General features: G+C 51.1%; 3 protein-coding genes and 1 non-coding gene across 8 annotated transcripts; 2 read left to right on the forward strand and 2 right to left on the reverse strand.

Moving 5' to 3' along the window:
- The first annotated feature begins 100 nt into the window (after positions 1–100).
- Positions 101–3,697, forward strand: FAU (FAU ubiquitin like and ribosomal protein S30 fusion). Of its 4 annotated transcripts, none has more exons than XM_088659382.1 (5): positions 101–173; positions 1,705–1,794; positions 2,612–2,756; positions 3,112–3,167; positions 3,532–3,697. In XM_088659382.1, the coding sequence occupies exons 2-5, from the start codon at positions 1,720–1,722 to the stop codon at positions 3,655–3,657; spliced, it is 402 nt and encodes a 133-aa protein (XP_088515508.1). In that variant the 5' UTR covers positions 101–173; positions 1,705–1,719; the 3' UTR covers positions 3,658–3,697. The 4 variants fall into 4 exon arrangements, with proteins under 4 accessions (XP_088515508.1, XP_088515507.1, XP_034954171.1 ...); XM_088659381.1 differs by having other exon boundaries at positions 1,710–1,794; XM_035098280.3 differs by having other exon boundaries at positions 101–162; positions 1,707–1,794.
- A 1,954-nt stretch (positions 3,698–5,651) lies between these two features.
- On the reverse strand, positions 5,652–5,815 carry LOC118076638 (U1 spliceosomal RNA). Its single transcript, XR_004691540.1, has one exon. It is a non-coding gene; the product is annotated as a U1 spliceosomal RNA (small nuclear RNA).
- Positions 5,816–6,089: 274 nt separating this feature from the next.
- Positions 6,090–7,676, forward strand: ZNHIT2 (zinc finger HIT-type containing 2). Its single transcript, XM_035098339.3, has one exon. The coding sequence runs from the start codon at positions 6,222–6,224 to the stop codon at positions 7,449–7,451; it is 1,230 nt and encodes a 409-aa protein (XP_034954230.3). The 5' UTR covers positions 6,090–6,221; the 3' UTR covers positions 7,452–7,676.
- A 521-nt stretch (positions 7,677–8,197) lies between these two features.
- On the reverse strand, positions 8,198–22,179 carry TM7SF2 (transmembrane 7 superfamily member 2). 2 transcript variants are annotated; one of them, XM_088659383.1, is made up of 11 exons: positions 22,067–22,179; positions 19,020–19,149; positions 15,882–16,078; positions 15,290–15,344; positions 14,802–14,996; positions 13,308–13,411; positions 12,599–12,718; positions 11,816–11,984; positions 11,180–11,260; positions 10,722–10,844; positions 8,198–9,360 (listed from the first exon to the last, which is right to left on the reverse strand). In XM_088659383.1, exons 2-11 carry the CDS (start codon positions 19,072–19,074, stop codon positions 9,200–9,202), a joined length of 1,260 nt encoding a protein of 419 aa, XP_088515509.1. In that variant the 5' UTR covers positions 19,075–19,149; positions 22,067–22,179; the 3' UTR covers positions 8,198–9,199. The 2 variants fall into 2 exon arrangements, with proteins under 2 accessions (XP_088515509.1, XP_034955171.3); XM_035099280.3 differs by having other exon boundaries at positions 20,467–22,176.
- Positions 22,180–23,846: the final 1,667 nt, after the last annotated feature.

Below are 23,846 nucleotides of genomic sequence, written 5' to 3' on the forward strand. Positions count from 1 at the left end.
GAGACGCCAACGCCCACACCGACCACCCACACCCGACCCCACTGCGCCTGCGCCCTGGTAGTCCCGCCCCATTTCCTGCCTCTTTCCTTTCCCTCGTCTGCGTGCGCGGAGCGGCGGCGACTCTTCGGCTCTCTCGGCTCCATCTTGGATCGGCGAGTGAGGGTGAGACAAGGAGGGAGGGAAATCCAAAGGAAAATTGTGGGGGTGGGGTCCCCCGGACTCATGGGTCCCCTTGAGACGGCCCTCAAATCCAGGCGAATAGGCGTGAATAGGCGCGGCTGACTTCTGGCCCCTGGCCCAATGGGCCTACTCGGAGCAGGACTGGCATCGGCTGCACGCGGCTCGCAGGACCCCGTGAAGCACGTGGAGATGGAGCGGAATGCGTGTTCCAGCGATGCGGACGGCTGGAGGCGCCTTGGTTGGACCGTCCGTCCCCGTAGCCTCGGCTTCCGCGGGGACCGTAGAGAAGCACCCCGTGTCAGTCAGTACGGAGAAGGCGGCCAGCAACGCTCTTCTCACGCTGCTAAGACTTGAGAGGAGACCGGCTGCTCAGGCAGGCAAAGGCCATGGGGCCGGTTTTTAAAGCCTGAGGAGCAAACGAAGTTTGGGGGCGGGCGAATTTGCCTTGTTGCCATTCTTATATGACCCCCTGTGTGTGGATTCTGCTTCCTAAAGAAGGGGCGTGACAGGTCACCGATCCAAAAACGGGGTGAGGGAATGGAAGCAAGGAGAGAACGTTGCTTGAATGGCACATCCTTCGTCTGAAGTAGGGACTAGGAATGATCCAGATGAGTTTTGCTGGAGACTTTAAGGATATGAGGAAGGATGCTGTACAGAGGCATCACAGGAGACCTTTATGCAGTGACTAGATTTTCCTGTTGCCCCATAATCAACGTTCCCTGGGCATTAGAGCAAAATGAGCATGCAACCCCAGAGTCATCCACGACTGGACTTAACAGGCAGGGGTCCCTTTACCTTTACCTTCTCACTTTGCAACGGGTAGGCCAAGACATCTCTGTTTCTGTGTGTGGAGCTGTTTGTGGCCCAGCAGATGGCACTGTGTGTTGTTCAAATGTGGGGCAGCGATAATCTTTGAGAGGAACTGTGTTCAGGTTGGCATTTCCTGGTGGACTTTGTTCCCTGCACAATATTTGGAAGGATACACACAGACAGTTTTGTGAGTTCCTGAACCAAAGTTAGGGGCTTTCCAGCAGTATCTTGATGGAAGCTAAGGTGTTGCCAGGATGAGCACCAATAGCAGGCTGAACAGAGAGGCTTGTGAGCCACATCTCCTGTTCTGAGTTTGTTGTTGAACAGCAGCATTACCTTGAGGCCTGCTTTACAGAATGGAGAGGGAGCTTCCTAGTCTAAAAGATAGGTGGGAAACGCCAGTGGTATACTAGCTTAAGAACATAAGAGCCTGCTGGATCAGGCCAATGGCCCATCGAGTCCAGCATCCTGTCCTCCCAGCAGCCAACCAGATGCCTGTTGGAAACCAGGAAGCAGGATTTGAGCACAAGAGCCATCTCCTCTCCTGTGGTTTACAGCAACTGGTCTTCAGAAACATCGCTGCCGCTTCCTGTGGAGGACAGAGCATAGCCATTGTGGCTTGCGGCCATCAATAGACCTCTTTTTCATGAATTTGTCTAAGCCTCAGGAGGAAATGCTACACTTTTGCACCCTAATCTGATTACTGTTCTCCTCAGCACAGGTAGAATCATGCAACTCTTCATTCGTGCTCAGAATCTGCACACCCTTGAGGTGTCCGGACAAGAAACAGTAGCTCACCTTAAGGTAAGGAACAGTTAACTTCTTGTGTTATTTACTAAATTATTGTTCCACCTTTCTAGTTATTGTTGTTCAAGGCAGTTTACAGCAATATTCCTAATAAAATGAAGCAAATCTGGCTAATTTCCTATTGCTGGAGAAGAAAAGACCTTCCCCCACCCTCTTAGCACCCTGTGTGAAGAGTGCTGGACCTCACTAGATTCACTGTATTTGGTTTGTTGCTTAGCGATAGCGAGTGTTGCTTCTGCTGTTCTCTAGTTGCTGTATTTGGAGTTGGGAAGGGATCACCCCACTGGATAGATTGGTCTGAGGCTCTCAGCACTTGTATCTGTAGTTTTGCCACCTTTCATTACAGCTTAACTTTGTTTGCAGAAGTCACTTGAAGCCTTGGCTGTTTCTTAGCGGCTTAGCAGCCATCTGCTTGTGTGACCAGTTGCTGGGGGTGGGGAAGGGGATATTTTGGGTCAGACACCTGTGGCCTTTCAGGTAGAAGTGAAGCAGGTGGTGGTGCTTAACCCTTCCCCTCCCTGCTCCTTTTTCTACTGCTGTTTTTCCCTTGCTTCGTTTCAGACATACCCTTAGAAAAATTCACCAGGGCTTTCTTGGGGGGAGGGGAGGGTTGGGCACACACCCTGCCCCTTCTCTGCTGCCTTTTCCTTAAGGGAGTAGGAAGTTCACACACAAGGGCTACTGAGGAGTTGGCTGTCAATGGATCCTTCCAGCTCAATTCCGTTTTCCTTGTCCGTGGCCTTTGTACCACCCTCCCTGCTGTTGCAATTAGAGCGGTGGTGTTTTGGTGACATATCTCCCTTCCCCTCCCCAGGCCCACATTGAGTCCTTGGAGGGCATTGTGCCTGAGGATCAGGTGATCCTCCTTGGCGGGACCCCCCTGGAAGATGATGCGGTCATTGGACAGTGTGGCATCAGTGACCTCACAACGCTGGAGGTTGCTGCACGCATGCTGGGTGGTAAGTATGGAGCCCCCAGAACTATTTGTACCAAAGTGATGGCTGTTGGGTCCAGTTGGCTAGAAGACCAGCAACGTCATTGCCCCAGATGATCAGAAGTCAGGATTTTGCCCTACATAAAGAATGTGGAGAGTAAACTTTCAAACAATACCCTAGCCAGAGAGTGGGCTTTAGCCCTCCTGAAAAGGGCTGTGCCATGCCAGCCCCTTCTCCCTGGGCCCAAATATAATCTCATCAACAAAGGTCCCAGTTGGCGAGATTTGCTTTAGCCCACACACCTCTGGTCACTTCTGTCAGCTGTAGTGGTGCCTCCGGTGACCTCGCTGATATCTTTTTGTGTTTCTCTCCCCCTCAGGTAAGGTCCATGGCTCCCTGGCTCGTGCTGGCAAAGTGAGAGGCCAGACCCCAAAGGTAGGTCCTGTTTTTGTTTTCTCTTGTGTGGGAGGACTCTGAGCCGCAAAGCCCCATGAGCATAGAGTGCCTGGATTGCAGTCCAGGCAGAAATCCAGGAAGTATAGTTTTCCCCAGCATGCTCTTGAGCTAGCAGCTGCTGAATTTGGCCCGGTCCATAATGTCTTCCAGGCAGGATTGGGCTGGGTGGAGAGTTGTAAACTCCCCAGCTTTCAGGGTGTGGTTCTGGGTGTTATGTATCAGGGGCTAGACTTTGCATGGTGGAAATTGAGGCTGCAGGGCAGGGTGAATGGTGGTGAGGTGAATTCCTTACTGAAGTTCAAGCTGATCTTTTACTGGTGCCTGTTCGGTTTTGTTCTCCCAGGTTGCTAAGCAAGAGAAGAAGAAGAAGAAGACTGGCCGTGCCAAGAGGCGCATGCAGTACAACCGCCGCTTTGTCAACATTGTGCCAGGCTTTGGCAAGAAGAAGGGCCCCAATGCCAACTCCTAAGCAGCACCCAGTTGCCTAATAAATCTGATCTTAGCTTGGACCTGGTGTTGGTGGGCGTTTTTCTTCCTTATTGGGAACAGGGGCTTTGTTTTACTTGAGCCGAGGACTGCAACCGATTCAGAGGAAGTGGGGCAATCAAAGTTGCAAAGTGGTGTAGGAGAGCTGAAAATAATGCCAACCCGTGCACCCCTTTGGTTGCAGATAGTACATGGGGAGATGAGTCTAAAAAGCCCAATACACAAATTTTCATGGCTCTCTAGTGGCCTTAGTAGTATTGTATCTGGTGTTAATTCTGAAAGTATTCTCTATTCTGACCAAACTCATCCTCCATTTAGCTATTTTTAAAATTTGTACGGTATACCGTATCAGGTTCAAGATTGTGGTCTACCCACTTCAAAAACATTCAAGAACCCACCCGTCACAGCACAACTGAGTGGAGAGGACTGGGAACCAAGTAGAAAAGTACTCAATACCCTCTTTCCGATCACTCAGGGATTACTAAATCAATCTTGGGAGAGGGAAGTTCCTTTTTCAGGGTCAGAGTATTTAGAGGGAAATACTGTCACCAGTTCACTATACTGTATATCACCAGCCACCTTCATAAAAATAAGAAGGAAGCATATATGCATTTAAAATGAGCAAGCTCTCCATTGTCCCTCCATGATTGCATATTTCCATGGCTGGTTTTTATATGTAGTGCATTAGCCTCTACTATTTGACAAATCACTTACACTAGGAGCTAAGAAAGTAATGAAGGGAGGGCCAAAGGCCAACACAGTGCTCATTTAGTTTGATGTATTTTTAAGTCGGTCATTCTTTGAGACTGCTCACAGGATGGACTGCTTTCATACAGAAAATATTTCCAACATGAGTATCGTGGAGAAGGATTCTGGCTTATCCTTGCCATGCTTCTTTTTTTCTGCCAAGGGATGTTTTATTGGAGGGGAGACAGGAACCTGGCCATGGTCCAAAGTGGACAGCCACAGACTGACCACGGTAGTAGCATGGCAGTGCTAAAAATGCTGCTCTTGGAGAAGGGGAACACAGATTGCATTACCTCTGCTTTAAGATGGGCTTGAGTTGTTGGGTTCAGAAATTGCAAGGAAACAGGTTGCCGATTAAGCTCAAGCTGGACCTGGAAATGCTGCCAGCTGCTCCTCCCTCTCCCAATTGCTCCAGTTGTCCCTGTTGCCCATCCACTGGTGTTGCATATTTCTCCGTCAGGTTAATGGGAATACTTGATTACCACTTTCGGTGTAAATTTCTAGTGTTGATTCCTCACTACCGCACTCTACCCCCATTCCTTTGAGGTCTCTGGAAGTTACATTCCTCTGTTTCCTGCCCCATGTTGCTGCAGGCATAAACATTCAAGTGCAACATTAGGCTGAACTGTTGACGACAAACTGGAGCACAATCATTTTTATTCTATATTGTTCAAAGAGCAGAAGGGGCTGCCACACACCCCAAGAGCCTGTCCACCCCCTTTTCTCAGCTCACATTTTTGGACCCTGTGAAAATCGCTCTTCGCATATTGTAACTAGCTCAGGATTTTGGCACACACCTGCACAATACCTGTTGGGTATTGGGGGAGAAGGCAGGGAGGCCAAACAGCAGGTGGAGGGAGGTTTTGTGTCCCCTGCCCCCATCCTCCCTGCAGCAGAGATCTAGCAGTCCCAATGCCCTGGTTGTAAATTAGAAAGCAATTAAGCAGATGGGGCAGGCTGAATGTGTGTTCTGCTTGGTGGGGGCAGCATGCCACTCGCCTTATGAACCAGCCTCCACCATTGAGGACAGTATACGACCTACTTAGAAAGCAGGTATGCTTATGTTTCAAACCAGTGTGGCTAACTTCTCTCGCATTTCACAGCAGCTTAGTACAGCGGGGATAAACTCCAAACATGCTGGATAAGAACACTACTAACGATATAACTCAGCATTTTAAGGCTTAGAAGTAGTACAATAAATTAGCTCTATTTTTTTTGTTACCGAAAAATCAGGGGAAAGCGCGAACGCAGTCCCCCACTACCACAAATTATGCAGTCGAGTTTCCCGCATTTGGGGAAATCGCAGGGGTCAGCACACCCGCAGTGCAATGGATGAGCCTCACCCTGGGAAAACCACCTTCATGATCATGGTGTCTCCCCTGCCAGGTAAGTATGAGTTGGGATTGCTCAAGCACCTCCTGGGCACTCTTTGGCTCTGCTTTATAAGTTATGGTGACCTCTCCTAAGCAGGTGCAATAAACCACTCTGATAGAACAGCAATGCTTTTATATCCAATTGTCATAGATTTATGTCTTCAGGTGCCCTAAAGTCCCCGGTCTGCCCTCCTGTTTTCCTCCCACAATGCACTGTTATGGCTAGATTTACATACAGGAGTGCGTCTGCGCGGAAACCAGTTTTCAAGCTGCGCGCGCACAGCCTTCTGGGGCTCGGCGCCCTTCGGCCCGAGAATGAACGGAAACTCCCGATTCGCTGCAAGGTATTAACGCGGAAACCCTTTACAGGCTGCTGCCGGAAATTCCCGAACGCGCTCGGCGTCCCTCGGCTGCCTCTTCCACGCCAATGGATTCCGCGGGTTCGAGTCCCGCGCCGGACCTTCCCTGCGGGCACTGCCATGCCAGGCGAGCCCCTTACACTTGCCCGCGGTGCCACCTCCGCTTCTGCTCCGTTCCCTGTTACCGGGACCACGGCTCCTGCGCCCAAGACTTCCAGAGCCGCGAGCTAGAGCTAAGCCTCCGGGGCCTTCGGGGGGACAAGGCTTCCCAGCGCCGCCTGAGAGAGGCCCTCTTGCGGCTGCAGGAGCTACGCGAGCCCGGGGATGAGGGCTTTTCGCTAGGCCTCAACCCCGACGTGGAGCAAGAGGAGGCGCTGTGGGAGCAGCTGAGCCCCGTCCAGAGGAAGCACTTCCAGCAGCTGCTGAGCAGCGGACAGATCTCGGGGCTCTTGCCCGCCTGGGAGCCTTGGTGGCTGGGGGGCAGGAGCTGCGATGGCGCTGCCCTGATCCAGGAGCTCCAGGGGGACTCCAGGGATGGTCAGGAGCAGGACCCCCACCGGCACCTCGAGGCTTCTTTGCAACAGCCGCCACTTCCCACCCACCCAGAAGAGGCTTCTCCCACTGGCACCCAGAGGCTTCGACAGCAAGCAGTGCCCACCTTGCCATCCTCCATCCCTCCGCTGGCCTCCCTGACTCATACTCCTGCCTCACCTCTGGTCCGCTTCCAGCTGCCCAATATTCTCTATGCCTATGCCTATGCCCTGGCGCTGTACAATGGAGAGGCAGACGAGGCAGAGATGCTCCCTGAGTTTTGCGAGACGGTCCTTGACGTTTCTGGGGCTCTGGGGGCCAAGCAGGTTTTCCACTCGACAGCAGAGGCCCTACAAGCTGCCCTCCAGGCGCTGGCAATGGGGCAATACCCCGAATGCCTGCTGGGCAATGCCGAGGTGATGGTGGCTGTGGCCCAAATTTTAATGGGGGAGTGCCAGGCCCAGCAAAAGGGGTTCAGCCTGGCTGCCCTCGCCCACATGGCCCGGCTGCTGAGCAAAGGGAAGAGGCTGCTGCCTGCCCAGGACCGAGCCAGGATCTCTGGGGCCCAGAAGAAATGCGAGTTCTTGCTCTCTTGGGTGAATGAGAATGAGGTGGCTCTGAGCCTCCTGGCCTTGGAGGTGCAGCAGGAATACAATGCCCACCTAAAGATGGTGAAGGAGGTGGGGGCTGTCAGCCAGGAACTGGAGCGGATGTGGGGGGCCAAAGTCCCTCCTCCTAAGAAAGCCCTGATAGAAGAACTGGACTAAATTCAGGAGCTTTGACAGCTGTCAGATGCTCACCAGCTGGCCTGGGAGGGAGTTGGGGGGAGAGTCCTGCTGAAACCAGATTAGGCTTTTGAGCAGGAAATTGAATAAATACTCTGTAAACTAGATCACGTATTGGATTAAATAAGATTAGCCCCTTTTCTATCTCACTTCGCATTAACAAGAGGCACTTGTGGGGGCTGCTGGTGTAATAAATTGGCAAACTTTCTTGCTGTTTTTGTTCTATCTTTTAATCAGTGGCCCAATCCTATGTGTGGTTAGTTGGGATAAGGACGGTCCCACTGTATCTAGTAGAGTTTACACTCTAGTAAATACATTGAGTAGCCACCCTCCGGACTGCCCTGATTGTGAAGAATCTTACAAAGTTTGAATGGGCATTGAACTCAGCAGGGCTTCTAAGAATGTGCTTTAGGATTAAGGCACACCTAGCGGAAGTATTAACAGCCAACGGGTTTGGAGTTTAATAATCTGGAGTCAGCAGATTAAAACACAAAAGCGTGTTCCTTGTTGTAAAACAATGAGTGAACATGTGATCGGTTGATTTGAGGGAAATTAGCCATCGCTGTCATTACTGAAATTACGGCATTTTGGCAGCTTTCTTGTATCCAACCGCGATATGGAGAAACTACCCTCTTGGTAATAACTGTGTGGACTCTGCATTCACTGTTGATGTCCTCAAAGAAGTGTGGAGCAGCAGCTTTGCCAAAATTACATTCCAAACCCCGCAGTGGTTTGAATATATTATTTATTAAAATAAGTTACATTTGCTCATTTCTCCCACCCCTTTCAAAAATGCAAGTAAATACCCCACCCCCTAATTTCCAACCCAGCCAGGGAAATAGTTTAATCCTTAACCCACCAGCACCTAGAGACAACTCTGGTGTGCTCCAATTCCTTCTACTGCCCTGTTAGGCTCTTTAGCAAATGGCTCTCTCTCTCTCTCTCTCTCTCTCTCTCTCTCTCTCTGTGTGTGTGTGTAAGACAGAGGGAAAAAAGGTTGCTCTCTCTCAGCTGTTCCATGCACACATGAAGCGCCCAACTAGACCTAAATTAAGATTTTGCATAATTTTGAAATTCTTTCCTTAATTAACTGAAAGTGCTTCTAGTCCTTATTTCTGCAAGACGAGTTGCGGTGAAATCTCAGAGGCGTCTCAGAGGCCAGAGAAAGGGCAGAGCAGCACTTCCAGTTGGTTGCAGTTTGCCAAATGTCTTTGATGTAGCTCGATGCTCTGCTGCATTGCAGAAACGGAATAAATATGTGAAGATCAACACAGTAATTACAGTCATGTAATCTGGGCTCTTGCTGTCTGCACACAATAAGGATTTTTAAAAAACCACAACACCACAAAACCCAGCAACACAGAGTTTGCCCACATGATCTTTGTGGGTTAAATTTGTGCAAATCAAGGCTTGACAAAAGAAGGCGATTTCTAGATCGAAACGTCCTGGCGGGTAATAGATAGGAAGCAAGAGAGCCTCTGATTTCCTGAAAGAAGCAGGCCATGTTGCCCTGAGTGGGTCTTGGAAACGAAGCTGCAGCAGGCTGAGACCCACCCACCCACCCCCAGCTCCTGGAGGTGGGGAGGGGGGTTGTGACCCCACAGTGATGGCCACAGCACCCATTCCTCTCCTTGGTTGAGCCTGTTTGGGCATGGGCTTCTCCAGGCAGGCAGAAAGGCTGGATTTCCATCGTGGTGACCAGGGCGAGAGCAGAGTTGTCAAGAGATGGCTCAGTAGAGGTAGGGGAAGATCCGGTAAGGGACGCGGCGGCAATACTCCTGCCAGGCGAGGCCATACTTCCTCAGGCACTGGTGCTCGTCCCGGGCTTCCCGGTGAATCAGAAGGAAGGTGAAGTAGAGGACATAGAAGTAAGGCAGGATGTGAGTCAGGCCTGAGGAGAGGAAACAGGATGGGGAAGTCATTGGGGAGGGTGCAACAGAGACCCTCTTACTGGCTATTGGGACACAGAGGAACCACTTCAGATTTCAGTGGAAGGAGGCACAGAGCATCCCATATAGGGGTGGGGAAGAGAGAAAGAAAAGGGGTCTCTCGGCACCAGCAGCCTCTTCTCTCTCATTCTCCCTCACCCCAGCTTTCAAGATCCAGCCGGATGAGTTTGGGGGGGGGGGAACCCTGAAAGCTTCCAAACTATTTTGGAACATTTGGGTTGGCCTAGTTGGGTTGGTATTGCTATAATGTGGCTCTTAATGCTTTACCTTGTGTAACTTACACAAATGAAATGCCATTTTTTGTCTGGTGGGTTACTGTGATGAAGGGGGGGCAGTGCAGGGGTCCTGGACTACAACTCCCATCAGCCCCGGCAACAGCCAGCATGGCCAATGGTCAGGGATGAGGGTGTGGGAGCCCACCCACAGGCCCCCTGCTCCCTGGGTTAAGGCCTGAAAGGCTGGAAGGTGATGGGAAAGCTCTTTCCGGGATTTTGCAGGGAATAACATGAAATTTAATTTTCTACGTGCTTTGCTTGTTTCTCTCCAAAGTGGGGTTTTTGAGAGCCTCCCAGCGGTTACTCAAAGGCCATGAGACTCATGGACATCAGAAAACAGGCACTGCTTAATTCTGCCCCCTCAGAATTTGTGTCGACATGTATAGGATGGTTCTCTCTTTCTTTAAGGAAGCACAGCAGCTCTATCTGAGAGGATGCCATCTCCCCATCCTTCTTTCTGTGCATTTGGCAACTTGGCACACACTATGTGTAAAGGTAAAGGGACCGCTGACCATTAGGTCCAGTCGTGACCGACTCTGGGGTTGCGGCGCTCATCTCGCGTTACTGGCCGAGGGAGCCAGCGTACAGCTTCCGGGTCATGTGGCCAGCATGACAAAGCCGCTTCTGGCGAACCAGAGCAGCACACAGAAACGCCATTTACCTTCCCGCTGTAGCAATACCTATTTATCTACTTGCACTGACGTGCTTTCGAACTGCTAGGTTGGCAGGAGCTGGGACCAAGCAACGGGAGCTCACCCCGTCGTGGGGATTCGAACCGCCGACGTTCCCATCAGCAAGCCCTAGGCTCTGTGGTTTAACCCACAGTGCTACCTGCGTCTATCTGAGAGGATGCTGTCTCCCCGTCCTTCTTTCTGTGCCTTTGGCAACTTGGCACACACTATGTGTAAGGTCATGTAATTGCCTGTAATGGTGTTGTGTGACCCTGGTGAGTGGGCTGGGCACTGAGATTCCCTTCCTACAGAGTGTGGGCTGGATATTGACGAAGGGGGAGAGAGGTTCCCACTTACCGCAGGGCAAGGACCACGCAAAAGCCATGATGAGGTCTCCTAAGTAGTTGGGGTGCCGCACAAACCCCCACCAGCCGGACACCAGCAGGCGCCGTCCTGTGGCCGTGGGGATAGTTCGCAGTCCTGCAAGAAAGCAAGATTTCTCTTGTGAGAACAAAGGGGTTGGGAGAGTTTCACAAGGCGTGCAGGTCCTCCAAAATCAGGAGGCCAGCCACGCTCTGCTTTCGCAACAGGGAGGAAAACAAAGCCCAATATTCCACCTCCCTTCCATAGGCAAAAGTCGACACCCATGCACCCACGCCTCTTCAGAAGCGATGGCATTTGGATTTTAAATGCAGGCGCTTTCCCGAGGCACAAAAGGAACATTAGAGGCCAAAGGTTGTGAAGGTGCAAGGCACACAGCTTGTGTGTCTCCCAGCAGGGTCCAAACAGGCCACAAGCTACAAAGCACAACCAACCAGCAACTTTGGGGTCGGCAGGGTTCCGGCGAAAGGCATTCTTCTGGGAGTTGGCGCCACGGAAAATGGAGTAGCCCAGGCCTGCAGGGTTGAGAGGGGGGTGGGGGTAGGAGAGTGAGAACAGGCTGTCATGAATGGGAAGGGCAAGCTAGAGAGAAAGAGTGGGTGGGCAGACAGAGAGTTTGAGCTCTGGCGTGGGCTGAAGGAACAGAACTATGAACAAAAATAATAACACATGCACATTTGCATAGAAATTGTTCAGGCCACATTAATTTTGCTTTTCTTTCTCTTAGCACCCTATGCACAGCATCTCCCTTGGCCCTCCCAAACTCAGGAAATAATTGTTTCCAGGTAGCAGGCATCATCCACACCCCAGCTTAGGCACTGGGTAGGGGCACTCTGCAAAGTGGAAATTTTGAATATTGCCTGTTGTTGTTTTTAATGTACAAAGTCCCCACTGTTTACTATCAATTGATTAAGGCTTTCTATCCCTTCTCATTCTGGAAGCTTAGTTAAGAGCAAGTCGGTTACGTTATTAGACCCCTGCCAGGAAAAGAAAAGAAAGTTCCTGAAGCTTGGTGGGGAAGAAAACGTATTCTGTGCATGCTCAGAGGCCCTGTTTGCCACCCAACTCACCATTTAGCAGGGTGATGCCCCCAGCCATGGGCAGGCTCAGCTTCTGCGGGTGGGTGACGAGGAAATACGACTGGAGGGTGTACAAAAAGGGCACCCACGTCAAGTCCCCAAAAGCCAACATGAAGCCGAACCCGTCATGGACGATGTCCATCGTGGTGAGGACAGCCTCCTTTGGGATGGAAGAAAAGGCTTTTTTTTTCATCTGGCCCAGGAAAATCCACCAGCTCTCAGTCCCACTAAACAAACCCACTGCGAGCCACACACTGGGGAGTGTGGGTGCATTTCAGAGAACTGCCTGCAGAGCAAACAGGTTCAGGTGATTTGAGAAAGCAGGTAATAGGGAGGAAATGCAAGCCTTCCTCTCCTCCAGGGGCCCACCCCAAATTCAGAAGGAGAAATGTGAGCAGAATCGAGGTCCACTAAGAGGAAAACAGCCCGACAGGCACACATTGTGACAATTTCTCTTTTTGTGTTCTTTTGGCAAAAGAAGGTTTATTGTGCCCCTGGGAGGCTTGACTGAAATGAAGGGTATAAGTTTGGAAAGCCCTGCTTTAGCTTCTGTTTATTTATTTTTAAAGACAAAAGCAAGTTTCTAGTCTTTACGGAAGCAAGTGCAGGAAATAACAAAAAAAAAACACACGGGTGTCATTTGTAAACTCAGCCCTGACTGGCCGTTCCTGTGACACATCTCCGTGGCGAGAAACCCAGGAATTAAGGCTCCCTGCAAAGTTCAGGCAGGCAGGCCGGCCGGCCGGTTCAGATCCCACCCTCTACCAGACTTGCCTCGTGCCATAAGGCATCCACCACGTAGAGAAGCTGGAAGCCATTAACGAGGATCATGGCCAAGGAAGGGCTTCCTCTCAGCTCCGTCTCCTTCACCAACATGGCCATGTTAATCAGGGCCTACGAGAGAGCAGGCAAGCGGCAGGTGCGGAGGGGAAAAAAGCAGTATTATCCTCATCACCATTAATAGTAGCAAAAGATACAGCTTGTGGCATACCCCTCAACTTTTCCTGTTTTAAGCAAGACACCCCAGAATTACAGAAGCCATTCTGGCTCCTGGGATGTCTCATTTTGGCTCCTGCGAGAGCATGGCCCCGAAAGACGTGAAAACAATCTGAAGGGGAGGTTGCTGCCAGCTCTCTGGCAGGGGTGGGCAACCTTCGGCCCTCTAGATGTTGCTGAACTACAACTCCTGTCATCACTGGCCATTGTTGGGGCTGATGGGAGTTGTAGTTCAGCAGCACCTGGAGGGTCAAAGGTTCCCCACACCTGCTCTACGGGCTGATTTGAACCCGCTTCTCCGCAGTCCTCACCCAGCGCTCCAACCACAACGCCATACTGGATCCCAGTTGTGTCGGCTGCCTGATCCCCAGTGATCTGGACCCTCCAGTATTTTTTTGGGGGGGGTGAGGCTCCTTGGCGCTGCCACACTAACACAAAGGGGTCGCTCCCCAACCCTGCCTTCTGCTACCAGCGTAGGGGTGCCTACCCATCCGAGGAGACCCGGGCGCAGCTCACAGAAGAACTTCAGGTCAAAAATATTGATACGTGGGTTCAATTCATGGCCCATGAAGAAGTCGTAAACGGGGTTTCCTGTGGGATGGGGGAAGAGGGAAAAAACACTTTGGGGAGGTGGTTCTGACGCATTCCTCTAGGCCAGGGGTCCCCAAACTAAGGCCCGGGGGCCAGATGTGGCCCAATCACCTTCTAAATCCGGCCCACGGACGTTTAAAAGTAGTATCATGAAGCCCGTTAAATTAACGGGTGCTAGAACAGACCCGTTGCTCTAGCAACCTCGAGGACATGCACAGAGTGCATCCCGCCGCGTGCCCACGCACACCCGCCGCTTCAACAGTTCCGGCCGGCCGAAGTCTCTGCGCTCCAAGTCCCAATGGCTGTCCGTGGGGCACATGCGCAGTAGCGCAATCCCACGGACACAGGGACTGGACGCAGAGACACTTGCACTTTATTATAAAGGGTGCATCTCTGGGCTATTTGTGGGGCATAGGAATTCGTTCATTTTATTTTATTTTTTTCAAAATATAGTCTGGCCCCCCACAAGGTCTGAGGGACAGTGGACCGGCCCCCCGCTGAAAAAGTTTGCTGACCCCTGCTCTAGGCAGCTGCACCCCTGTGAAGCAGGAAAGTGTTGGCAGAACGTTGCGCCCACATTTTCAGCAATATGCTCAGAAACCAGAGGAAGAACACACAGCCTCCCAGAATGCTCTGCAGCCATAGCTGCCAAGTTTTCCCTTTTCTCGTGAGGAAGCCTATTCAGCATAAGGGAAAGTCCCTTTTAAAAAAGGGATAACTTGGCAGCTATGTCTGCAGCTGATCTTACAGTCACCACGTCTCAGCGTAAGAGAGCCTGTGTGGGGTAGGGGTTAGAGTGACGCACTAGCATCTGAGAGACCAGGGTTCAAATCTCCACTCAGCCATGAAGCTCCCTGGGTGATTTTAGGCCCTTTGCATTCCCAAAGACCTTTCCGGCCTATTCGCATTTCCCTATATGTTAATAACGATGCAAATTACATATACGAAGAGATAATTGCCAACTGGGGGTAATAATTCGCGTCCCCTGGGTATTTTATAATTTTTTTCACATAGTGATTTTTATACCGTTGCCGTATAACAAGAATATCAGCAAGAACAATGCTACATATGTGGGTTTCCCGCAAAAACTCCTGCCTCTAGAAATGAACGAGCCTTAAAAGGACTACAGGCCTCTCTGTTGTTTTTGCTAAATGATGTATGAGATGGTCCTTATCCCTTTTTGCCAGCTAATTCACGCTAGGAGAAAATGGTTTCGGTCTCCCCCACCCCTCCTTTTTCCTTCCTACCACCCCACCACCACCTGCCACCAGCTTGCACCAGACACGGGACGTTTGATGGGTTTGGGCCATGCCCATCAAGTCGCTAGTCCCTGGCGGGGCGGAGCTGGCAAGAAGGCCAGAAGGAGCCTTGTGAAGGGTTCACATCTCACCTGAGTTCCCGCCTGGGGCCAGGGCTGCCTCTGGGGCAAACAAGGCCTTGATGTACAGGAGGGCGCTGAGTCCAAAGGCCACGAGGGAGGCAGAGAAGGCCAACTGCAGGAAATGGTCGTGGATGTAGCTGAGGCGCAGTCCGGCAGCCAGGCCGGCTCCAACCACCAGCGCTGTGACCACCATGGCATGACACCCTGAGAAATGTGGGGCAGGGGGAGAAAGAGAGCAGGGCAAACAAACAACAACCAGACAACCATTTATCATCCCTCCTGCCCCCACAGGCCTTCCTAAGCCAATACTGATATGGTTAAACTTAGGGGAAATCACGAGGTGGCTTTTAATAAAATGTTCTTGGTCTTGAAACACTGGGATGCACTGAAAGGCCCAATAAGCGCCACATCTCTCCCCATTGTTGAACGCCACCACCAGCACCCCTGGTGGCCATATCACCTGTGGGGCACCTTTCCCAAGAGTGGGGGGCACCTACCATTAATCCGGTACTGGAGCCGGGTCTTGTCTCGCAGCGGGGTCCCTTCTGTGAGCTGTTGAAAACACACACACACAGAGTGAGATACAGAAAGCGGTGGTGGGGTCTATGTTGCCAGGGCTGCCTGAAAGGGGGTTGCTTTCTTTATATCAGGGTTTCCCAAACTTGGGTCTCCAGCTGTTCTTAAGACCACAATTCCCAGCATCCCTGGCCACTGGTCCTGCCAGCTAGGGACGATGGGAGTTGTAGTCCGACAACAGCTGGAGACCCACGTCTTCATATGGAACCAGAGGGAAGCCTCTCTGGTGGGAGAGGAATGCTCAAAACGCACTTTGGGGAAATAAAAAGACAGAGGGCTGTTTTGGCCTTTCCCCACGACTCAAGGGTCCTTCTGTAGCCAAGGGCAGCCGCTGTTTTCTGATGCCAATTCCCCGTTTCTGCCATTTTACCAGTGGGAGCAGCTAACCTTTCTCCCCATTGTGCAGATGAGGAAAACTGAGGCCAGGCTGCAGAACCTTACTGTGGTGCAGGCAAGAAGGAGTCCGTGGCAGAAGCCAGGAAAAATCCTTTGAGAGTGTGGAGGTCTGCTTACCTTCCCCATCGGGAGCATGTATAAGAGAGCTTGCAGGCCAACCCAGGCCAAGACCAGGGCAAAGTCCCGGGGGTCCCACAGGGAGCGGAGGGTGGGCAAAGGATGGGGGATGTTCAACAGGCTGGCCTGCTCCGTTCTGCAAGTCAGCAGGAGGTAGAAGACAGTGGTGGGCATTAGGACGATAAGGAGGGCAGCCCCTGTGATGAAAAAAAGATGGAGTGGTCAGAAAGGGGAAGAGACAGAACCCAGGAGTCCAAGCCTCCCTAACAGAGGATTTCTATATCTGACTGCAAGATTGCTAACCTCTCTGATTTCTGTAATAGGGCAGGCAGAAATGTAAAAGGTGGATCCCCCCCCCCAATGTGCAGAGGCAATGATGGCAAAAAGCTTTCCCAGTTGAATTTCTGATGGAGACTTGATACTCTCCTCACCACCACCCGCTTGGGACAGGTGGAAAGACCTAGGCTGTTGTTGTTTAGTCGTTTAGTTGTGTCCGACTCTTCGTGACCCCATGAACCAGAGCACGCCAGGCACTCCTGTCTTCCACAGTTTGGTCAAACTCATGTTCGTAGCTTCGAGAACACTGTCCAACCATCTCGTCCTCTGTCGTCCCCTTCTCCTTGTGCCCTCAATCTTTCCCAACATCAGGGTCTTTTCCAGGGAGTCTTCTCTTCTCATGAGGTGGCCAAAGTATTGGAGCCTCAGCTTCACGATCTGTCCTTCCAGGGAGCACTCAAGGCTGATTTCCTTAAGAATGGATAGATTTGATCTTCTTGCAGTCCATGGGACTCTCAAGAGTCTCCTCCAGCACCATAATTCAAAAGCATCAATTCTTCGGCGATCAGCCTTCTTTATGGTCCAGCTCTCACTTCCATACATCACTACTGGGGAAACCATAGCTTGAACTATACGGACCTTTGTCGGCAAGGTGATGTCTCTGCTTTTTAAGATGCTGTCTAGGTTTGTCATTGCTTTTCTCCCAAGAAGCAGGCGTCTTTTAATTTCGTGACTGCTGTTGCCATCTGCAGTGATCAAGGAGCCCAAGAAAGTAAAATCTCTCACTGCCTCCATTTCTTCCCCTTCTGTTTGCCAGGAGGTGATGGGACCAGTGGCCATGATCTTGGTTTTTTTGATGTTGAGCTTCAGACCATATTTTGCGCTCTCCTCTTTCACCCTCATTAAAAGGTTCTTTAATTCCTCCTCGCTTTCTGCCATCACCTTTGATTTAAATGGTTTAATAACAGACCTGTAGTTCTCCTAGTCAACCTAAGAGACAATTTTCAGCAGCCTGCAAAACTACAATTCCCAGTAGACTTTGGGGGAACCCAGGGCGGTTTCTGCATCCTCCATCATCCAAGAATGGGACCCAAGAATTCCGCCTGCTGCATCCTTCCTCTCCTAATCACAATGACAAAATGGGTGGAGGGAGGTCCTAGCTTCCAACTCCTCCCCCCACCCCACAAAAATCACCCACCTTTTGATCAGCGCTGCCCCCTCCTGCCTCTTTCAGAGCAGCTTGATGTGCAGACATTATTAGCAAGGAGTCACCAGGTTTGCTTTCATGATGTGAAATCAGCTGCCAATTTCAGCCCACCAAGCTGCTCTTAAGGGCACAACAGCTCGGCTGGAGTCGGCTGGTTACCCTCCCTTATCGCTAGACCTCCTCCCTCTCTTCCAGAAATGGGGGAAAGAGCCCAAGGAATCCTCCTTATACACCACGACATGGTGAAACTATGGAACTCTCCCTCGCTGGATGCATTTGCGTGGCTTTAAAAGGGGACTAGAGAAATTAACGGAGGGGGCTGCCAATGCTACTACTAGGGAGCTCTGCTTTGCTCTCACGGTCAGAGGCAGCAAAGGGCTTTGTGATTCCCTATGGGCCATCTGAATGGCTCCTCTTGTGTCCTTATAGATGACAATCTACAGCAGAAGATTTTGGAACTCGGGGGTTTCTCAGCGATCCCTGGCTCTTGGTCACCTTTTGCACTTACGAAACTGAAACTACAGAAAGAAGGCAAGATAGCCTTGGCATATGCAAAGGCTCTTAAGTGGGGGGTGCTATTCCGATTTAGAGGGGGAGGTGGCATGACCTGCTTCTTAAAAACAGGAGGAGCTTGGGGAGGGATGAGATAAAGGTCTTGTTACAAAAGTTGAGTGCCTCCCTCTCTCTCTGTCGAGCGGTAGCCAGAGTCCATGGGGTTCCAAGAACTCACCCAGGGTCCCTTTGGAGACTGTCGTAGCTTTAAGAAATATGATTTATTTACCTATTTACACCTTCAGTCTGCAGGGAGGGAGTCAAAGCATGGTCACCTCAAGAGGGGCTTGTCCCCCACAGCAGTGCAGCCCTGGCATCTCTCCCAGCTAGCCTTCAGCCAGCCTGCCCAAGATGGATCCCAGTCTTTCTTCTCTCCCCTTCTTCTTCCCAACGCACCTGGCTAAAAATGACCTTTTCTTGTCATACAACACCGAGTTATCCTGGCAACCTTCCAAACCCCCAGTCTCTGTTCACACCTCAGGGCAAGGATGGGCGGGGAGAAGGACATTTCTCTTGCATTGACAATGGCCCTCAATGACCCTGTATTGTTTCTTAATGGCCCTAAGCTTGGTCAGGTGTTTGGCATAGGATAGCTCAGGAATTCCTCTGCAGCCTGTATTTCTCCCTTCGCATCCCCAAATAATAAAAATCCTACCGTTTATTCAGCCTGGACCCTGAGATCCAGCACCGAGGGCCTTCTGGCGGTTCCCTCATTGCGAGAAGTGAGGTTACAGGGAACCAGGCAGAGGGCCTTCTCGGTAGTGGCACCTGCCCTGTGGAACGCCCTCCCAGCAGATGTCAAGGCAATAAGCAACTACTGTATTTTACTTTTAGAAGACAACTGAAGGCAGCCCTGTTTAGGGAAGTTTTTAATATTTGATGCTGTACTGTTTTTAATATTTGGTTGAAAGCTGCCCAGAGTGGCTGGGGAAACCCAGCCAGATGGGCGGGGTATAAATAATAAATTATTATTATTATTATTATTATTATTATTATTATTATTATTATTATATTAATTCCTAAGGTTTAGCCCCTGCACCCAATCTATAACAGTATCCTTCTGCCTGCGCACACACCCCCTGCTTTCAGCCTTCCCCCCTCACCTAGGACGCCTCCAAATTCCAGCTCTCTGGTGCGGGGGACCTTCAGTCGATCCATTGTCCTCTTGAGCAGGTCCCGGGCCAGAAACCTCCTCTTGCAAGTTGCCCTGGTCTTCAGCAACCACACACAGACCTAAAGAAAGAATCCATGAAGACCAAACGGAGCCCCTTGAGACAAGCCTCCAAGTCCCCCCCCCATGTGCGGTTCGATGGTCGAGCAGATTTTGATCGCCTGTTAACCGAAGCCACATTCTTTCTAACTGACTGTGCCTTACATGCAAGGCTGCCTGGCCATGGAGTCATTCCGCCCAGGTCCCCTTCTTTTTTTAGACATTAATCACCAGGAGGGCACAGCCAACAAAAGCCGGCCAGCTGGAGGCTGGGATTCCAGAGCAAGGGCAGGCTTGTCGGACTGCCATGTCTGCCCCGTTAGACATCTGCCACTAGTCTACCTCACAGGGCTGTTGTAAGGTATGTACAGCATTTTGAACCCTTTGGAACAGGCCTCCAGTCAATATAAAGTGCTACTAGTTCGTGAGCACCTGTGAAATGCCTCTCATAGGAACACAGGATGCTGCCTTTGGCAGAGTCAGGCCGTTGTCCCATCGAGTTCAGTATTGCCTCCACTGGTTGGCAGCATCTCTCTAGACTCTTTCCCAGTCAACCATCATAACCAGGAAGGATGTTTTGTATCCAAAGCAAGTGCTTGGCAAGTCTACCTCCCCTTTCCCAGAAAATCTGCAACTCAGGATAAATATTTGGGTGCAATTATTTCAAACAGCGAGGGACCCAGGTGGCGCTGTGGGTTAAACCACAGAGTCTAGGGCTTGCTGATCAGAAGATCGGCGGTTCGAATCCCTGCAACGGGGTGAGCTCCCATTGCTCGGTCCCAGCTCCTGCCCACCTAACAGTTTGAAAGCACATCAAAGTGCAAGTATATAAATAGGGACCGCTCCGGCGGGAAGGTAAATGGTGTTTCCGTGCGCTGCTCTGGCTCGCCAGAAGCAGCTTTGTCATGCTGGCCACATGACCCAGAAGCTGTCTGCGGACAAACGCCGGCTCCCTCGGCCTATAGAGCGAGATGAGCGCTGCAACCCCAGAGTCGGACATGACGGGACCTGATGGTCAGGGGCCCCTTTACCTTTACCTATTTCAAACAGCAGGTGCAAAGTGTACCCCCTACCCCACCTCTTGGGGTCATGAGCCCAAGAGTGGGTCAAACTCCCTCACTTAGTCTCCTGCTGCTGCACAAAATTGGAGTTGGCGCTTGGCACGGTTGAGCCTCGGCACCCATTTCTGGTACCCAAGCACACCTCTCAAAGTTACAATCGAGTGCCTCTGAGCATATTGGGAGTGCTTGCTCTCTCACCACTAAGCCCTCCAGACACATCTGGACATTGTTAGGTCAAGGGAAATGTGAGCCCCAGCATACACCCATTCTATTCCTCACCTTTCCGCCTAGGAGTCCACTGTGACATATTTTTGTCTTCACAGCAGCCCTGTGAGGGGCCCAAGGTCACCCAGAGAGTTTCATGGCCAAGTAAGGATTTAGGTCTTCATGGTCTAGGTTTGCCAACACACCACACATTTAAAGCATCCCTGCCCAAGGATCCTGGGAACTGTGGTTTGCCCCTCACATAGCTACAATTCCCAGCACCCTTCACGAATTACAATTTCCAAGCTTGGTTGGGATGCCTATAAATACTGTAATTGCCTTACAACAACTGGTTCTCAACTGAAGCCTCAAACCTGTGAAATTGTTCGTTGACTTACTGCTTCCAAAAGGAATCAGCTTTTCTCCTCCTTTCCTTTAGAGTCCTGTCAGTTTTGTAATTTAGCATTAAGAACATGCTAACTGCCTTGTTGCCTCTGTCTCAAATTCTCAGCCCAGTTCCCTGTCTCCAGCAGAGAAAGCAACCCTCCAGCTCCAACAAAGAATCTCAAAATCCAACAGCCTGCGGCAGATTTGTCCTCATAAGCGAGAGAACTGCCAACCTTTGAAATACATAGCTTTTGCGTGTATCTTCAAGAAGAACTATTAAACCACCTGACAAGGTGCATGCTTGAAATCTGCGCCATTTGCATCACCTCCAAAGTGTCTGCACCCCAAATACAGCCACAGCAGGCACCATAACCTTCCAACAACAGCTTGACTTCACACCCACCCACACCCCAAAAAAGGCACACACTTCCATTGTCTCCTGCTGAAACAGACTGAGGCCAACAACATTATGTGGTAATTCAAGGTACTTTGGGAGTCAGAATTTGTGGCTCTTCTGAGGAGGATAGTTCTGCTCCTGACCTCAATACATTTCAAAAGAGGGAGATGTCAGATGCCTCGCAGGCCTGGGTGCAGGATCCAACCCTTATAGGAAGCTGCCATACCGGATCAGTCCCCATCTTGCCTGCCCAGCAGCCACCCTCAACATTACCTAGAGAAATGTGTGTGAAAGAGAGAGACAGAGAGATTGAACCTGGCCGGGGTAGGGTGGGGGAACCTTCTGCGTGCAAAACATGCGCCCTCCCATTTGAGCTACAGCCACCCTTCCCCTAAGGAGCAAGGTCCCAGTCCTCATGTTTCTGGAGAAAAGGCGTCTTTAGATAGGAAGGAAGGCACCTGCCTCGCAGCCTCATCCTCCGCCGGTGCTTGCTGCGCCTAAGTTCCACATCCACCGACGGCGCTGCACTTCCAGACGGGGGGGCTTTCCTAGCCCAGGGGAAGCGCTGCTGGCGAGGATCATCATAGCTGTCAAGTTCTCCCTTTTTTTAAGGGAAATTCCCTTATGCTGAATAGGCTTCCTCGCGAGAAAAGGGAAAACCTGACGGCTATGGCGAGGATGCCAATCTCAGGTTGGGCCGGGCCTTTCGGGAAGGTCCCTAAAGCCACCCTCCCCCGCGGGGGCAAGGGACCACCATCCCCTGCCTGGCTTGGGTGCACCCCGAGAGGGACCCACGCATGTCTGCCCCACCCACTGGCCCTCCAGATCCAGCCAGCAACAGCGGCGGCATCCTCTGGCATGGGGGTGGGGACACGCCGGAGGAAGGCTTACCTGGCGGCGGCGGCGCCTGGATGCGGGATGCGCTCACCTGTCCCAGCCACCTGCCCGCCCGCATCAGCCCGGCATCAGCGGCGCCACCCTCTGCCCATCCTGTCCCTATCTCGGAGCAGCCAATCGCGCCCCGGGGGAGGAGGGCGAGGAGCCTATCAGGCGACAGGAGGCGGGCCCGCATCGCTGCTCATCCCGTCCCGTCCAGCCCTGTTCGTGCCATCCAGGCGCCCGAGGGAAGGAATGAAATCGTGGTGAAAAAGGGAGAGGACAAAAGGAGGTTGTTTTTTTTGGGGGGGGGGAGACGGTGGTGTCCCAGGCCTCCGCTTTCGCCGTCCTGGGTTCCCTTGGTGGTGGAAAAATGTGCTAATGAGAAGGGAGAGAGTGCCTGAGCATACGCAGAGTGCAAAACGCCTGCTGCTCTAATGCACTGGAGAAATGAAGAACTGGGGGTGGGGGCACGGACCAAAACGGAAAGAAATACCAGGACGCGTCGAGATGGCTTTTAAATCTGGAGGCTCGCCTATTGTTTCTAAAATGAATAAATATGCTGCCTTCAAGTCTCCGTTAAGCCACAGGAATTTTATTTATTTATATCCCATCTTTTTACGAGAGGCAGCATGCATGACTCGGCTCTTCTACTGCAAGTGGCCTTTTAATTAAAGGCGCTGCTTGGAGTCTCGTATCTCAGCGGCACCTGCTTTCTGCAAAACCAGCTCATCCACAATGATGTGATGTGATGTGGCTGTTAGTACACCTGGGGGCGCTGCAGCATAACCATCGTATTACTGTATCTCCTTCACTGGCCTCATAGGCACCAACTCCTTGTAGCAGAGGTCCCTTCGCCCCCCCTCCCAAAAATTAATAATAATTGAAGGGGCCGCCCCTCCCCCATTTGATGCGCATTGCCATACAAATGGTGTGCGAATACCATGTGTTATAGAAAAGGTGTGGGTTTGTTTTCCCTTTGGCTGCTCAGATTTGGCAAGTCGGTTTTTCGGATAGGGATATAGACCGTATCCGTGAGTACCAAGCTTCTGCAATCAAGCCGAAAGCAGTGTGCCATCGCAAAGCAATCTCCATTCAAACCAACTGCAAGGAGAAATATTAGGAGTTCTTTATGGAAGACCCACATAGACCATGTGTCCATTATTCTCAGTACAGTGAGTTTGTGAGAGGGTGCTGTGTGTGTCAAGTTGTTCAGGCCTGAGACACGCAAGAACCTTTGCTTTGCTTTGCAAAGGGAATGGAAGGAGACAAAGATGAACAACTAAACCTCAACCTGGGTGGGGGGGGGGGAGAGAGTCTTCCTTTGCAAGGGAATGTATGGAGGGAAAATCCAGACCAAAAATGAAAGTTCAAGACTTTATTACCTAGCAAAGTATTTAAACAGTGAGGTGCTTTCTCCCTTGTGGAGACTGACTCTGGGAAAAAGGGAGAGAGAAGCTGGAATGAAGCTATTACCCTACCTAGCATCACACAAACCCTAAATTCATAGTTACAGGTAGGTAGCCGTGTTGGTCTGAGTCGAAGCAAAATAAAAAAATTCCTTCAGTAGCACCTTAAGGACCAACTAAGTTTTTATTTTGGTATGAGCTTTCGTGTGCATGCATCTTCAGCGTGTATCTGAAGAAGTGTGCATGCACACGAAAGCTCATACCAAAATAAAAACTTAGTTGGTCTTTAAGGTGCTACTGAAGGAATTTTCCTAAATTCATACACTCTCAAGAGCACACACACCAAGGAACCTGAGTAAGGGTTCTGTAACAAGCAAAGATAGGGG

This window comes from Zootoca vivipara, chromosome 16 (assembly GCF_965207765.1).
Source record: "Zootoca vivipara chromosome 16, rZooViv2.hap1.1, whole genome shotgun sequence".
In the NCBI taxonomy this organism is placed as follows: Eukaryota; Metazoa; Chordata; class Lepidosauria; order Squamata; family Lacertidae; genus Zootoca; species Zootoca vivipara.